The 15,291-nt window shown below is 50.3% G+C and overlaps 4 protein-coding genes across 4 annotated transcripts; 1 reads left to right on the plus strand and 3 right to left on the minus strand.

The window, feature by feature from the left end:
- Positions 1-4,357: 4,357 nt before the first annotated feature.
- K444DRAFT_368380 (uncharacterized protein) lies at positions 4,358-5,060 on the minus strand. The gene has a single exon (XM_024872253.1). It carries the CDS (start codon positions 4,969-4,971, stop codon positions 4,468-4,470), a length of 504 nt encoding a protein of 167 aa, XP_024738261.1. The 5' UTR covers positions 4,972-5,060; the 3' UTR covers positions 4,358-4,467.
- A 624-nt stretch (positions 5,061-5,684) lies between these two features.
- Positions 5,685-8,663, minus strand: K444DRAFT_526616 (uncharacterized protein; the record flags this gene model as incomplete). Its single annotated transcript, XM_024874558.1, has 3 exons — positions 5,685-6,125; positions 6,175-7,548; positions 7,599-8,663. 3 exons carry the CDS (start codon positions 8,661-8,663, stop codon positions 5,685-5,687), a joined length of 2,880 nt encoding a protein of 959 aa, XP_024738262.1.
- Positions 8,664-9,728: 1,065 nt separating this feature from the next.
- K444DRAFT_611603 (Ssu72-like protein) lies at positions 9,729-11,255 on the minus strand. Its single transcript, XM_024879977.1, has 3 exons — positions 11,182-11,255; positions 10,766-11,002; positions 9,729-10,713 (listed from the first exon to the last, which is right to left on the minus strand). The coding sequence occupies exons 2-3, from the start codon at positions 10,882-10,884 to the stop codon at positions 10,059-10,061; spliced, it is 774 nt and encodes a 257-aa protein (XP_024738263.1). The 5' UTR covers positions 10,885-11,002; positions 11,182-11,255; the 3' UTR covers positions 9,729-10,058.
- Positions 11,256-13,125: 1,870 nt separating this feature from the next.
- Positions 13,126-14,856, plus strand: K444DRAFT_526788 (uncharacterized protein; the record flags this gene model as incomplete). Its single annotated transcript, XM_024874573.1, has 1 exon — positions 13,126-14,856. One exon carries the CDS (start codon positions 13,126-13,128, stop codon positions 14,854-14,856), a length of 1,731 nt encoding a protein of 576 aa, XP_024738264.1.
- Positions 14,857-15,291: the final 435 nt, after the last annotated feature.

Here is a 15,291-nt window from a genome sequence, read left to right on the forward strand (position 1 = left end):
CCGTATTGAACTCTCACACCCTTTCATCGACAGAACTGTGGGCCGAGTCGGCGGATCTTGATCATGATATCTTGGACGCTCTGGACGGGGTGGGATGTCCGGAACCGCGAAAGCTTTCCATCGAGCGGCACTGTCTGGGTCTAATGGTTAATATTGAAGCTGCGGGTCTTTTCAATACTCCGGTGTGCCTATGGTCGCTGCTTTGAGAAAGAGGCTCGTGTATTTCTGGGACATCCAGATCCCGTTGCTAAGAAATTCTAGCGTTCTATTCTCCTTTCCTTCTCATCTAAACCAACCTAAGCGCCCCCTCTTCATGAATCACGGGGAACACGCGAGTTTCCGGTACACTTCCGCCTTCGGAGTAGCACCCCTCCTTCCCCCTCTTCCAGAAATACTTCGTTAACCTCTCCTCAACCTTGCGATCCTCAACTTCCACAACACAAAACAACATTGCACTTGCATCACTTGCAACGATGCCATTTGCAGTGGATCATGAAGGCTGGGGATACGAGTCGCACCTGCCGCTCCTGTACGAGTTGCTAAGTCGCGAAACACCTAGTCCTCACTTCGTCCGAGATGGTTTGACCTTCCTTCAACGAGAATTCTCGCGAGTTCTGGATGGAGTATGCCAACAAATGATGTCTAACTCGGAATGCCTCCGTATGCCCTCGGCTGTCTTTCAGTACTACCTTGAGCTCGACATGTGGGCAACTTTCTGTAAGAATTCTCTGTCTCTCTCCTGACTGCGACTAATTGATCAGATGACGGGTTTTATGACTTTCCTGGCCAATTCCCCGAGTATATAGGTCATGGGGTCGAAGAATCTGATGAGGTTAACCACGGGGAAGAAGATCAGGCTCCTTCTGTTCAGCTTCCCAGCATCAAGTCCATCGGGCAAAATTCCTCATCGCAACCCTCCACCCCTAGACCAACCCAGCAGGTTTTGATCCCTCAGGGCTCCGCAGTAAATTCAATGAATCTCACTGCTACTGAGCCAACCAGCGCTCCAGCTTTCACCCCTCGAAAAGGTATCCCTACAGGTCCAGCAGCTATGAGAAACAGGCTCCACCAAAAGCCTATTGCTCGCAAGGATTTTTTTCAAAAGAACCACCTTCAAGGCGCAGCAGCTGTGCAAGGCAAGCCTCACCAAAAACCTATTCTCCGCAAGGATTTCTATCCGAAGGACTTCCCTCAGGGTCCAGCAGTCATGCAAAACAGGATCCACCAAAGGCCTAGCGCTCGCAAGAACTTCCACCCGAAGGCCTTCCCTCAAGGTCCAGCTACCATGCAAAGCAAGTTCCACCAAAAAGCTGTTCCCCGCAAGGCCTTCCATCCGAAGGACTTCCCTAAAGCCCCAGCAGGTCCCATCAGATCTACAAAGCACGCACACGGGGTGCGAAAATCCTCTCGACCTTCCCCGCCTTCGAGCCCCATCGCCAACAAGTTCTCTCAAAGCGGTGCAGCACTCAAGATCATCAACCCGGGCCGGAACTCTAATGCACCAAGTAACAACTCACGATTCTCTCTTGCCCAAAATCTTCATCCACGTGGCCCCGCAGCTTTCAAAAACTCGGCCAACAACACTAGCTTCTCCAATCTGCAAGTTTCCATATCCCCCAAATCAGTCCCAAAAGGACCCGCAGTTCTCGGCAACGCGGTACTTGTAAGGATGACTGGATCCGTTCGGGATGAAGCTATTCGCGCTATTCTTCACAAGAAGGGAGCTAGCTACGTACCATCGCACGGTTGGGACAACGACGGATTGCCCAAGTACTCGATCCCCTGCTTTGCCATCAACGGACTTCAGGCTCTCCTAGGTGTTGACGGTATGGACAACTCTTATCCGGCAATCCGAAACGCATTCCCAAGTTTCAAGATCATGTTCCAGAAAGTCAGGATCGGTCTCAGTAAGCACCCCTTTGTCGCATTGCCCCTCCCTACAATATATATTCCTTCGAGTTACTTCCGTTTACATCATGTTTGCTGTAAAACTATTTGGAAGTTGCGGTATCTCGAAATATCACAAGTAGTATATACTAACTGGGCTTAGTCATTATTTGGCCGGAGGTGAAAGGCAATAATGGTAACGCTATGCTGGCTGCCAGTGATGAGCTGTGGAAAGAGTTCACACGGTGCTGGAGATTCCTTAAGAGCTGGGCAGATCAAGGCCGATATGTCAACGATATCGTCACATTCATGAAGAATTATAATGATGATGATGCGAGGGCTATTGTTGACGCGTTCAAGCTTGAGCGACCTACAGTTAGGGCATAGTGGTGAGGGATGATGAACAGGCAATGGCGTGTTAGACTATGTTTGTTGAGTTGGAGAATGCTTTTTTGTGAGTGCCTTGCAGTATCAATGAAACGAGTGGAGCGAGTGGGCAGTCTATTAGAAGGTGCAATGTAGGTATATCAACTCAATTCCTCCGACTATAAGGAGAATAGCAATGTATGGTCGCACTTTAAGTCTTTAATTGTTGATGTGATTGCCATATAAGTATCAGTTGTTCCGTTACACAATTGTATATTCGTAGGCTCGCTCTTATCCAACGTCCCTGAAGTTCTCGAACATGGAAATCCGCCCTACCCAGTCCAAGTCAATGTTCTACGTGATCGGCGCCCCATTGACATTGATAGAGTACCTTTCAGTGTTGTGGACCTGAAAATGCATCTCTTCATTCCGGGAGTCTTGCTGTTGGTATGCTGTGGGAACGGTTCACGGCATGTGAAACATTGAAAAGAGGGAGTTCGTAATATTGTGATGATCCTTGGGAGCATTGATTTCACTCTGTTGTTTGGAGATCTTGGGAACTTTATGATTTAACTCTTCCGCAATGTAGGTATCTCCCTCCGCTCCAGCTGCTCTACGCTATGGGAATGTTCTTCAGTCTGTTGAGCCTTGAGAACGAGAGTTTTCGTATAACCTATGGGACCACGGACATGGCTTAATTGTTCGGAATCATTGGAACATGGCATTATCCAGAGCTATTAGAATGTTCGAAGGTGCCGAAATTTGGAGAACATCAGAAAGAGAGACTTTGTAAGATTAAATCAGCCCATGGGTACACTGTGGTCAATAGATTCTTCATTGATCCTTGAGCATTGGAAATTCAGCTGTCACCAATGTCTTAAGTTTCCTTGGAACCAGTCCAGGGGTTATCACATTCCCCTCTCCAGGGCAGGGTCCAGAGATATCAACATCTGCCAAAGCAAGGTAATCAGTGCCAGAAAATGCAGTCACCCCAACCGTAGTGTAAATCCAATCCAGTGCAGCTGAAAGTGCGTCGACTGAGCACGGAGTCGGAGGCTGATCATGTACGATGGACAGTTTCAGTTTTCCTGGTAGAATTTACACCTTAAAAGCATTTCCCAATACCATGTCCTCTCAAATCATGCTTGCCCAGTTTCCTCAGCGAAGTAAATTTGTGATTGTACTTGAGGTCCCGCCATGGTTCATCACCCTGAATTTGGCCGACTGGCTACCTTATCACAAAAGAATAAACAAAAATCGAACATTAACAATCCATCAACCTCTGTCATATTCCCACAACACATACACACCACAACCACATTGAACCACGCATCCAAGAACAGCGGCGCTTATTTGCAAGACAGCCTATGACCAGTGGGTGAGATAGATCGCCGAGCCAGACTCAAGATTCGGTGTTCCCAACGAGACAATGTAGTGACGGTAGACTGTGTGAACCAGTCCTACTCGCATTAGGTCGATAAGTTCAACGACTGTGAGAGATGGAGACACCGTGAAGATGCAGTGAAGAAGAATCGAGTGGAGAAATACGTGTGGAAATGCCTTTGTAAGATCAAACATCTTTGAATACCCACCTGTGCTAAATGGTTGCAGACAGCATTGACACAGTGCCATTACTGGTTGTGGGCCAAGAGATCGCCAGGATCGAGGCAATATTCTCCGAGGAACCCAGATTCTCTGCGGCAGCACAGTACCTCAGATGAGCAGAACTCCTCCAGTGCAACAACAACGCCTCTCTGCAGCTACGCCACAGGCTTCGTCATTCGCCCAAGCTGATGTGGAAGAATTCAGTGCCAGTAGCCGAGCCATCATTCAAGGCCACGCCGAGACCTTGCAGATGAAACGCAACTCAGTGGACGCAGTTGAGAGACAAGTTGCCGTGTCGAGGAATAGTGCAGTGGAACAGCAGCGGCTTGAGGTTTCTCAGGGCGAGGGGAATGTTCCGGTATGCCACGTTCAATGACATTCGTCTTCATACGGGTGCCAGCAAGCTAACGAGAATCCTTTGCAGGATCATGTGCGGGGTGACAGTGCAGAAGACCTCATCACCTTCTCGGATGACGAGGATCCAAAGCTCGGATGAGGCTCCCTTTTCTTTGTTTTCCCTTTGCACTGTTGTCCATCCAGCTGAGCTCTATCTTCGTCACGGTTGTGACCCCAGTCGTTGTTGCGACCTCTCCTCCAACCTTGTATCTGTCACTGTTGTGACCCTTGCATTCCATCAGAGAGAAAGTCGCTGTTGCGAACCTGGCCGATCCATGGAGGCCGCCACCGTTGTGGTCCCAACCACCTGTAAGTTAGACAAAATGGAGACTCTCCTCCTGCCCATCTGAGCGTCTCATATGGTACATAGCCCCTCGAGCTTACTTTCCAAGGCCTGACGACAAGGCACTTTCCCCGAAGTCTGTCACCATCGGAAAAGGCAAGTGCATTCATCACTCGTTCTGCGTGGCACATGGCGCAGAACAATACCTGTCCCTCCAATTTGCAGTCTAAGCAGTACAACCACGCACTTGAATTCAGGTGGCAGCGGGAGGATTCGCGGGAGACAATTTGCTCGAGCCGCGTGTGATCAAATGGAGTTGGTTTCCATCTGACGCCAAACTTAACAAATTTTGAGCTACATGCAATAAAACCGACAGTTCTCCATTGACATGACTCAGACTCGACATCTGAACGGACGCGGCTATCCTCGGCCATTCAAAAACTCGAGCTGGAGATTCGAGGAAGGTGCAGCCCTGGCGACTCATTCTCCCTTTTACTTTGCTTGATCATAGAAGAAACGGGAAGAAAGACGAGGTTGCTTCTGTCAGGCATTCCGAGCCTTTGCCGCAAGATATCCATAACACACTAAACACGCTCCTTCCACATTGTGAGAATGCATCAAGAGCAGGAGGAACATGTACGGTACAGGACAGGAACACTAGTCCTCTCAATAGAAATTAAATCCAAATGCGTCACATATCATGAGCGGTCAGCATCAAACACACTCATTTCTCAGCATCCAACCTCATCCATTCTCTCCTCAGAGCAAGCACCTATATACTTGTTCTCCTCTCCCTCACTTCACTCCCCTCCCCGCAACTCCTCCGCCATTCTCCAATAATTACACATCTCAAATGATAGCCGGCCAATCGCCGCCATGCCGCAAAGTAGAAGGGTAGAGAGAGAAAAAGGGTGTGCGAGCGATATACACATCCCATGTCATGTTGTCCAAAGCACAAAACGCCATGCCCATCCGTATCCCTCGTTCTCCTCATGCACATGCTAATGCAACACACGCAACGCATCTCAAAGCACGAAAAGGGCGATTAATCGACCCCGAAGCTGACCGATGCTGGCAAAAAACACAGATCCGCTATGCAAAATAAAAATTTCCTGGTCCACTTACTCTCGTGAAGGAATATCTAAGGTCATGAGAAATCATCATCCCCACTTCTGCCACCGTTCTGCTGTTCCCCGTCAATGACATCCACTCTCAACACCAGCTCTTTCGTCTCCCGTGCGATCTCGAACGCGATGGGTGGCAAGGATTGATTCCACTGTCTCCACGTCCGTTCGCCCTCGTCGTCTTCTCTTCCTTCGTTGGCGATTGCTCGGCCCTTCTCTCCTGCGTCGAGGATACGCTGTCTTAACGTCGCTAGTTTCCGCACGATTGGCTCGCCTTGATTTCTTAATGATGAGTTGCCTGTAGATGACATAGCTGTCTCGGTCGAGGACACGACGGTGCCGACGACATCAGCAATAGCGGTGATTTGGGTGGAAATCGCTGTAATCCCTGCTTCTGAGCGGATAGATGAGACAAGTGACTGGATATTCTGGACCAACAAGGCTGTCTGATCGTCGAGGTAGATCTAAATCTGGTCAGAATATGGAAAGATAGGGACTTGATGATGGTATCACCTTGAGTTCTTCGACATCACTGTCTTGGGTTCTGATGCCGAAACCGACGCCCATTGGTGCAGGAGGCAGGTTCTTGTTCACTCCGTTCATCATACCATTCTGGCCTCGAGACATGGAACGATTACGTCCGGCCCAAGACTCCTTTCCTGAGCTTCTGGGTCGCATATTTGTTGATTCACGGGGCGAGTTTACGGGGCTGTACATTGAAGAGTCGGCGCTGATGCGGTTGCTCCGCAGCCCTTGGAATGGTGGGGGAGGGTTGTCTTGTCTTGGATCACGGACAGGGAAGAATCCTGTTGTGTCTACAGGTTCTAGTTGTCCATCATCATCATCTTCGAGTTCTCCCGCCGGGGTAGGCCGTATCTTGACAGTTCTGACGAGCTCAACCACTGCTGCCGTGAGATGCGAAGCTGCAGCATCAAGCAATGAAACTGGAGAAAGTCCACTTGCTGCAATGAAATTCTTCGAGGCTGTGATTAAGTTGTTTGCCGTCGCTGACACCCTTGACTTCAGTTTAGCTTGCTGCAGAGCCAATTCACCGCTGCTGGGTGGTGCTTCGTCAATGTCTTGTGTTATCCTCCGTACATTGACAATAACAGAGTTCATGAACTCGTTGACTCTCCCCGGATCATCGGTGCGTGCTGTTCTCAAGAGCTCGTCGATCGAAATCTGGAATTTAGTGACATGGACATCCTTGACCATACCGTCATCTTGGGTGAAGCCACTGTCCTTGGCGTACTTCGCCACATCTTGCTGAATCGTGAGACCAATGGACGATGCCCTTAGAGAGCGGAGTTGCGTCTTCGTCCTGGCGTACCGATTTCTCCAGTCCTTGACTTCCTCTTCTAACTTGTTGACAGTATTCGAGAGTTGATCCTCTCTTTCATACGACTGTCCACTTCGTTCTGAAAGAACACGCATTTCTCGGAGAAATTCTTGAGCTTCCTGTCGAACTTCTTCAGTCACTCTTTGTTGTCGATCAAGTTCTGATCTCAGCTCGTCATTTTCCCGTTCCAGATCAGCGTTGCCGCCCATGCCCCTTGATCCAGCCCCACTAGAACGAAGATCCTCTAATTGTGCGCGTAGTTCCCTCTCCGTATTCGTTTGTTGCGTTTGAGTGCTTCGGACTCGATCTAATTCTGACTGCAGAGACTCGTTGAGATTTTGTGCATCCGCAAGCTTGTTCTCCAGGTCCATTCTCATATCTGACCATTCCTTCTTTTCCATATTGGCTGCCGTTGCTCGACTTCTCTCACCATCCAGAACGCTGTTCAGTTCGTCATCTTTTTGCTTGAGCGAGTCTTCCATGGCGTCGAGCTTTTCTCGCAGCTCGGCAACCTGTTGTTGGTAATCATCAATGAGCTTCTTGTCGGTCTGAGCATGATATTAGCAAAATTCAGAAAAAAGAGACCTTCAGCACATACTTCAGAACCTCCCGTGCTCTTCTTCCTTTCCCTATTTTGCGCAGCCCCTTCTAGGCCAAAGGCATCTCCATCATCGTCATCATTATCCTCCCCACCGGTCTCATCGTCTTCCACCATTGTGCTCTTGTTGGGGACAATCGTATTACTCTGAAATGTCTTTGGAGTTGGTCGGCCGTAATCATTAGGAGGCATTCCAGGGGACGGTGGTATGCCCTGTCCTCCATTCCCATTCAATGGAGGTCGTGGCCCGTTTCGTGATTCGCTTCTCATAGAGTATGCTGCTATAGAACTTGCATCTGAAGGTCGGCGCCGTCCTCCCAGCCCGTTAACGGGAGTTCCATTTCCATTTCTACTCGGTGGTCCTCGCATAGATGCAGGGCTTCCCATGCGACTCATATCTCCTGCTGCAAAGCGCGGGAATCTCCGCTCCAATTCATAGAAGACATCAGTTGCCAAGTCGCGAAACCTTGGAGGTGGTAGGGTCGAGAGCTTTTGTCTGGCCTGGTTCCGCTTTGGATGGAATGAATCCTTGGGTAGGAGATATGGTGGTGGGCCTCCACTGTTCCCATTTGGCGTCCTCCTTCCACTGTCTTGTCTCCGCAGCAACTCGTCGAAGACGTCTGTACTCAGTTCTTGGAACTGGACAGGTGATAGCCGTAGCAGCTTGTCCCTTGCTTTGTTCGGCCTCGGGTTGCCCTTCTCATCGCGCAGCGACGCTGCCAGATATCTCTTGAGCGCGACATAATGTTCTGAAAGCGTGGCTTCGAATGATTCGTCCTTCCTGCTCCTTCCACTCTCACTCTGTGCGTATAATCCCGTACCAACACTCGATCGCGCTATCGAAGCTGGGGGTGAAGGTCCTCCTGGACTCCCACCAGAATCTCCTCTGGGAGGGAATCCGTTCATCGTGCCGTTGGAGCCACTCGAAATTGGCGGTGAAATAAGCTGTCCACGGTTGTTGGGAGAGTAGGGAGAGTCGTCGCCGTTCTGGTATTTTGAAATACCTGACCATTCGCTCCCTCCTCCTACAGAAACAGGCGACAAGGGGCCATTTCGACCATTCATTGTAGATGTCCCGAGGTATGTGGTGGCTTTTCGACTAATTGCTTTCTCCTCCACCGCAATCCTCGCTCAACGTTATTGAATGCTGGGCCCTCAGAACATTCACCAGAATTGGACAGGATAAAGTCGAAAGGTTATCGTTCGGCGCATACAAATCTGCCGCAGCTTGCAACGACTTAGAGTCCTTGAAACCGTGAAACGTCGAAGGACTGGCAGGGTTGTCAAAGCGAGCGCCAGCGGTTCGCTCACCGTGCGACTGGGCCGTGATTAAAATTATCGTGGATTATTGTACTTTCGTGAGTATGGCTGGTAAGGACCGTGGACTGTGATGCTGCACAGTTGACAGTGGTGAGGCTGGAGTGGGAGATGCGCTGTCTGTTGGATGCGTTTCCTTGATTCCCCCTTTGAGGGCTGTCGGGTGGAAGCGGCGCGTAGAAGTCTAGGATTCGTTTAAAGGGGAGAGCCAGGCCCAGGCAATCGATAAGCTTTTTTTTCCAACGGATTTACGCTTTTGATCGCAGGCAGCATTGAAACGGGAAGGGATCGCCAGTGAAGTCAGTCTCTCATTGCCTCAATGTCGTTGGGTGAGGAAGGAAGAAGTATAGTTTGAACACTGAAGGAAGAGCCGCGACTTCCTTTCAGCATGTAGTCAGTTCACTTAGCAGCATTGTTCCAACCCAGCATACCTCATCTCTCCCAATCCAAATTATCACTGGCGTCAAGTCCTAGTCCGGCGTCCGCAAGGCACAATCGCTTCAGGGGGTAATTGGCTCAGAGTGGCTTTGCGTCGCAACCAGCCCACAGCGATTGGCCAGAGGCGCTGAGCATTGAAATATCATCTCTGTCAAAAAGAAGCGAGAGTGATCTTTCCGCGCCCATGACGACGATAGCTTCGTGAGCATCCTGGAGCGTCGTTACTCTTCGATTTGGCATCCCGATGCTGTCATATGGCGGGGACCTGCGTTGGCGTTGGCCACTTGGCAAGCCATCACCCGAACGTTTGCATTCTGTGACCTTTCGTCGGGAAATGCTGCTTCTCGGCTTCCGGGCTTCTGGAATATTCAATTCAGGCGGGTCCAAGGAGTGACCCCCGGACTCCAACAATTTCCAAGGATCATCGGTCAGAGACCATATTCATCTGCTCGCCGAGATTCTTAGATTCGCAGCCCTATGCGGCTCACAGCTCACACGACCTGATGTGTTGGCATTAAATCGCCAAGCAAGGGCACAGTACCATTTATCACCTCGTAGCCTCATGACTTCCCCATTGAGACATTCGCTAGCACTTACTGTCTTAGATAAATGGGATAATGCCCCTTCCCGAGAACTTCAACTCCTTCCTTTGAATGGGTATCCCGGACCAGAACGCCAGACCATGATGCAATTCCCATGCAATTTTCAAAACCACGCCAAAGTCCATACCGCTGGCAAGTTTGGCCATCTCTCCTGCCACTCTCCAATTATCTCCGGTACTCGCTCATCAAACCCAGATCTACTAGCCGCGTTTCCACTGTCAAACCCTACCGGGTCCAGAGTTCTCTCTTCTGCCGCTGCCTTGTTCAAAGAGTCTGCGAGGTCAAGAATGGCCCGGCCTCCGGTCAACGCTTCCTCATGATTATCCTTGATATCGACATTGATGACATGTACTGGTCGATTCAAAGGGGATCCTCGGCTGAGAAGATCGTCGATGACAGCGTCCCAGCATCTTTCTTCACAAGTAATGACCACATCCACAACCCCTCCTTCCACGCCTTCGCTGCCTCTGTCTGCACTGTGCTCCAACCTAGGCACCCCAATCTGCCAGTCCTGCCATCTTTCTGGACCCCATTTGACCCCTCTGTTCCGCCCTAACATATTCAGTATACCATTCGCCCGGTATAGACGTGGGTCTTTCGCCTCTAGTTCCTTGTACATGCTGTCGTAGGAAGTTTTGTTGAATTGGTAGACATTGGGCTGGGAGATTGAGGGTCCCGGAAGACGGACTAGAGATCCTGTACCAAACGAAATGACGGGATAATTCGCTGCTGCAAGTCGGAGATGCGATTCCATAGATCTGTAGCACAAAGTCAGCACTTTGCCGGCAGAAGCGTGCCATGCAAACTGACCTGTTCTGATTGCTGGCACAGACAGTGCAGAACTTGAGCTTGAATCCACCTTGATCTGGACCACTTCCATTCGATGAAGTGCCATTCGCTGCTTGTGCTTGTGCTAGTGCTTGAGCCATGATTGCCGGTGTTGTTTCGTGGATGTTCGAGATATGCTAGTTGGGAAATCTACGTGTTGCCTCAGCAGGACGTGGCTACATTCGCAGGCAGTCTGTGGTCTTCGTCACCGTGGCGTAACTTCTCGTAGTCAGCTCTCTGTCAAAGTGAAGGTACGGTGTGAAAGCGAGGGAGCTTGACAGCATTCAGGAATATAAGTTGCGTAAAAAAGATTGTGTCATCACGAAGAATAAGACAGCTCCAATAAATAGTATTCATCACGTTGCGGGTTGGAAGGAGTACAGGAGGTGAGTACGTACCAGGCGTTACTTCATGGCAGTCATTGAATTTGTGAGGGTTGTTGTTGTGGGCCCCAAGCTTGAAGTTGCACGAGATGTTCTTGGGAGAAAAGGCAATTTGTTCTAGAATTCGCTTAAGCACGACATCAAAGCCGGCTCGTTTACCTAGACAAGCCATTTGTGCATAAATATCTTTCAGCTGGAATGTTTAATAATCTTCACAATGGAACTATGAAGCACAGTGATCTATTCATCAATGAGACGAGTGTATATCAGAAATTCCTTATACGCTTCTTGCAAAACGTCACTTCGTCGAAGCAAGCTTCTCAGGAAATCCCTCACGTGATCGACCGTATTTCCACGATATTGCAGGATATGTTTGTAGAAAGAGGGTTTGCTGAACAATTATTGAATTCCATTTCTCAAAGGGAAACCCTCGGGGCATCCGCCACCAGACAGCCGACCTCAATTTCCATCTCGCTAGCGTGCCGCCCCCTTTTCTCCTAGTTTTGGCAATCGGATGAAAATAGGGCAGGTGTGCAAGCACGAAGCCGATGATTCTTGCCCCTAAGCCTGTCAACATGTGCTAAACTGACCAGCAGACCTACGCGGCGCTGACGGCTTTAAAGTTTCCCACTTGTGCATGCGTTAAGGTTAGTCGTCGGGAGGGTTGTAGGGTGCATGATATCGAGCTAAAAAAGGGACACCAGGGAGATCACAATACCACGAAACTTAGCACGAGCGGATGGGAAAATTCACTTATCTCATTAGTATTGATCTGATCGCCGTAGTAAACATTTGAAGGTTACTGTATTCTCTTGTGATTTTTTGGGGCGTCCCCCTTGCAGCCGTTTCTGGCCCGTTGGTTGTTGGGCGCCACAGCAGCCCTGCAGAGAAGCACAAACAGAGGCCTCTCTTGATTGGCCATGCTGTGAATCGTCCGCATGTGTCCTGGATTGTTTCAAGTCCTGGCCGCCCCATTCTTCTGCGCCGTAAATAGATCTTGGCCTGGATGAGATATTGCAGCCCGTCCCCAGAAGCCGGCCAGGGATTTTCAGATCGTGGGCTTTATGAACTCCGCCCAGTCGCCAACAGAGTCCCATTATCGACGAAGGATCTCCCACGTATTCCTCCCTTCCTGGCCAGCACCCTCTGCCGTCACGTGTGCTCAACCAAACAGACAGACAGAAAGAAAGAACAGAAAGAAAGATACACGGCCACAGACGTCGGCGCGCCATCGCTCGCTGCGGGGTCCTTCCCTGTCCATATCGAAGACTTTGAGGCGCTTTGTGTGTCGGGCGCTTGCACTGCACCCACGAATCGAGGAACGAGAACTCGAAGCTGCTCAAGCGACCTGAGCGCGTTCCCAGTCCAGTTCAGATTCTTGTCGATTCACCGCTGAAGAACACCCCCTAGCGTCTGACAGAAGGGGACCCATCGCTGGTTCTCTTGCCTCTCCGAAGCCCATTGCGTGCTTACCATTGGGTGCAACGGTGGCCGTGGGGTCAGCGTGCTCCTTGGTCTCTTCGAGGATCTGAATAATCTGATCTTTTCGTGTCCGAAGCGTCAACCTGGTTGATCGACTCCCAGCCGGCATCGCCTGCTAATCCTCGAATTTGCACTGCCTTGGCCGGATTCGTCTCGAAAGCGCGTCTGTCGCGCCAAACTGAACGTCCTGTCGCAACAACATTCAAACATTCATCACCGAATCCGAATAATCGCAGCTGCCCAGTCACCGCTGATCAACGGCTCCACGTTGGTCGATCTCGAGGCGCAGCGATTCGAGCTGTCTCCGAGGGGTTTCGAGTGCTCTACAACAACTCTTGTGCGAGCGTTTGCACTGGTGCAATTCCCAAGGCTTGCTGGCAAGCTTCCGCCAGTTGGTCATCATCGAACGAAACAACATCAGTTGACACGGACCTTTCGCGCCTGTTATAGAAGATCCCCACAAGCCGATTCTCCAAAATGGCAGCGGTCATGTCGCCGACGATGGAGACGGTCTCTCCAGCGACTTCTTCATCACCGGTATCCTCCCCGTCCTCGAATCCAAACCATCCGCCATTACCGCCGCTGATCACATCACCGCCTTCGCGCCGGTCAATCTTGCAACGACCTACCTCATATGCGTCGAAAAACAGATTATCACAATATTCGACTAATTCCATCCCTTCAAGATCACGGCCACCATCGCACATATTCCCGGTGTTCCATTCGAGTTTACCTTACACAACCGTCCGAGACTTTGCCTATCCAGTAACACACCCTATGCACTATGGCCCGCCCCCAGAGCCATCACAACCGCAGTCTGGTTTCTCGACACCCGCGAGCGAATCGAAGCGACTCTCGGATCCGCCAACTCCATGGGATAGCAGGGGCGGCTGGGCAGCTGGCCCATGGGGAAGTGATGATCGCCTCTCGAGAGGGGAGCAGTTAGCGCCTATACATTTTGGCGACGGCCCGCCATGGAGTGAGGATGAAGATCTTCAAAGCCCTGTTGTTGTCAGTTCGCGGCACAGAAAACACAAATCATCAAGCAGTGCATTTGGAGGAATTGGCCAGGGACGCGGTAGAGGACGGGCTCGCAGAGAAGACGGGGAGAGGACTGCGAGTATGCTGAGCCAAGAAAATTATGAGCATGACCGAGGCTACTTTGTTGGTACTGGTGGCGACGGCAGCGAGAGATATTACGTGAATGAAGGTGACGAGGCTGATGGACCAGGAGGGGATATTGTGACATATCCTCCAGAACAGGCTCGACACTCCACACTGGCGCCATATAATGTACCAGGACAGCGAGATTCACATTTTGCTACAACGCTACCAAGCAGATCCTATACCGATGAAGCGGGTGTCGAGTTTCGATCAGAATCAGAGACCTCGAGCCAAGCATCTTCTCCAGGATTAACACGTAATGATGAGTCTCGATACTCGAGGGATTACCAATTTACCATTGCATCACCCGACGAAGAAATGCATGGGAAGGCTGTGGCACTTTTCGATTTTCAGCGAGAAAATGAGAATGAGCTCCCATTGGTAGAAGGACAAGTGATCTGGGTATCTTATCGACATGGTCAAGGTTGGCTGGTGGCTGAGGATCCAAGAACTCGAGAAAGCGGATTGGTCCCAGAAGAATATGTTCGATTATTAAGAGATATTCAAGGAGGATTGAATAGTCTGGTGGCAGCTCAACCAGGAGAGCAGTTGTTAAGCCCCGTAGGTCCTGACTCTGGAACGCCTACACAAGCAGAGCATGGCCAAGCACAAGCACACACACCAGACCCCGAGCAAGCTCAAGCACGCGGGCACGCACCTCAGCCTAGTAATGGGGCAAACGGATATCAGCAGCCTATCGTCTCTACGTTTTCGACCTCTTCTGCGGATCTACACCCTTATCCACAACATCTGTTGGGCACACAAGCCGGCCAAGCTCCCCCTCAAGTTATCCATTATCATGGGCAACGCGGGGGAAGCCAAGCCAACACTCCGACCCTACCAACATCTCAGGAAGGTTCCCACGATCGAGCCAGCAGCCAGGACCCAAAAAATCGGAGGAAAGATGACAGCTCTAATACCACGCCTATTGCCACTCTTCCAGGTGCCAAACTGGAAGCCACAGCTTTACGAGAATCCGACAGTCCGGAAAGTGATACAACTGGTGAATCAGTGGGGGAGGAGAAAGAAGCTGCGACATCCTAGCCAGTTCATGCTCTAGTATACGAGAGCGCACGAGAGGGGAGGAGATCTCATTTTCAGCGGGAGGGGTTTGGGGTCTGCGTTTTGCTCGGTTATTGCATTTCGAATACCCATTCATCGTCGGTTTGTTGCATTTTCAGGGGAAAGATACACTCGCTTGATACACTGTTCCTGAACTCCATTGTATTATTGGGGCATGGGAGGGAGCACTTTGTACGAGCTGCATTGGGTGCATATAAGGTTGTTATGAACTCAATGACGGGTGGCATATTTTGCGTTGGTGGGGGTGTTATTGGGTATATTGCATGATTGTACGAGTTGACATTGAATATTATGAGCGAGTATGACTAGAATGGCGGTAGTCAATAAATAGGAGACTGGAAGAAACGATTGAAAGATGAAGCTTGTCTTCGAAGGACGCTATGTCTCCGGGCTCAC

The sequence above is a fragment of the Hyaloscypha bicolor genome (assembly GCF_002865645.1).
Source record: "Hyaloscypha bicolor E unplaced genomic scaffold K444scaffold_56, whole genome shotgun sequence".
Lineage (NCBI taxonomy): Eukaryota > Fungi > Ascomycota > Leotiomycetes > Helotiales > Hyaloscyphaceae > Hyaloscypha > Hyaloscypha bicolor.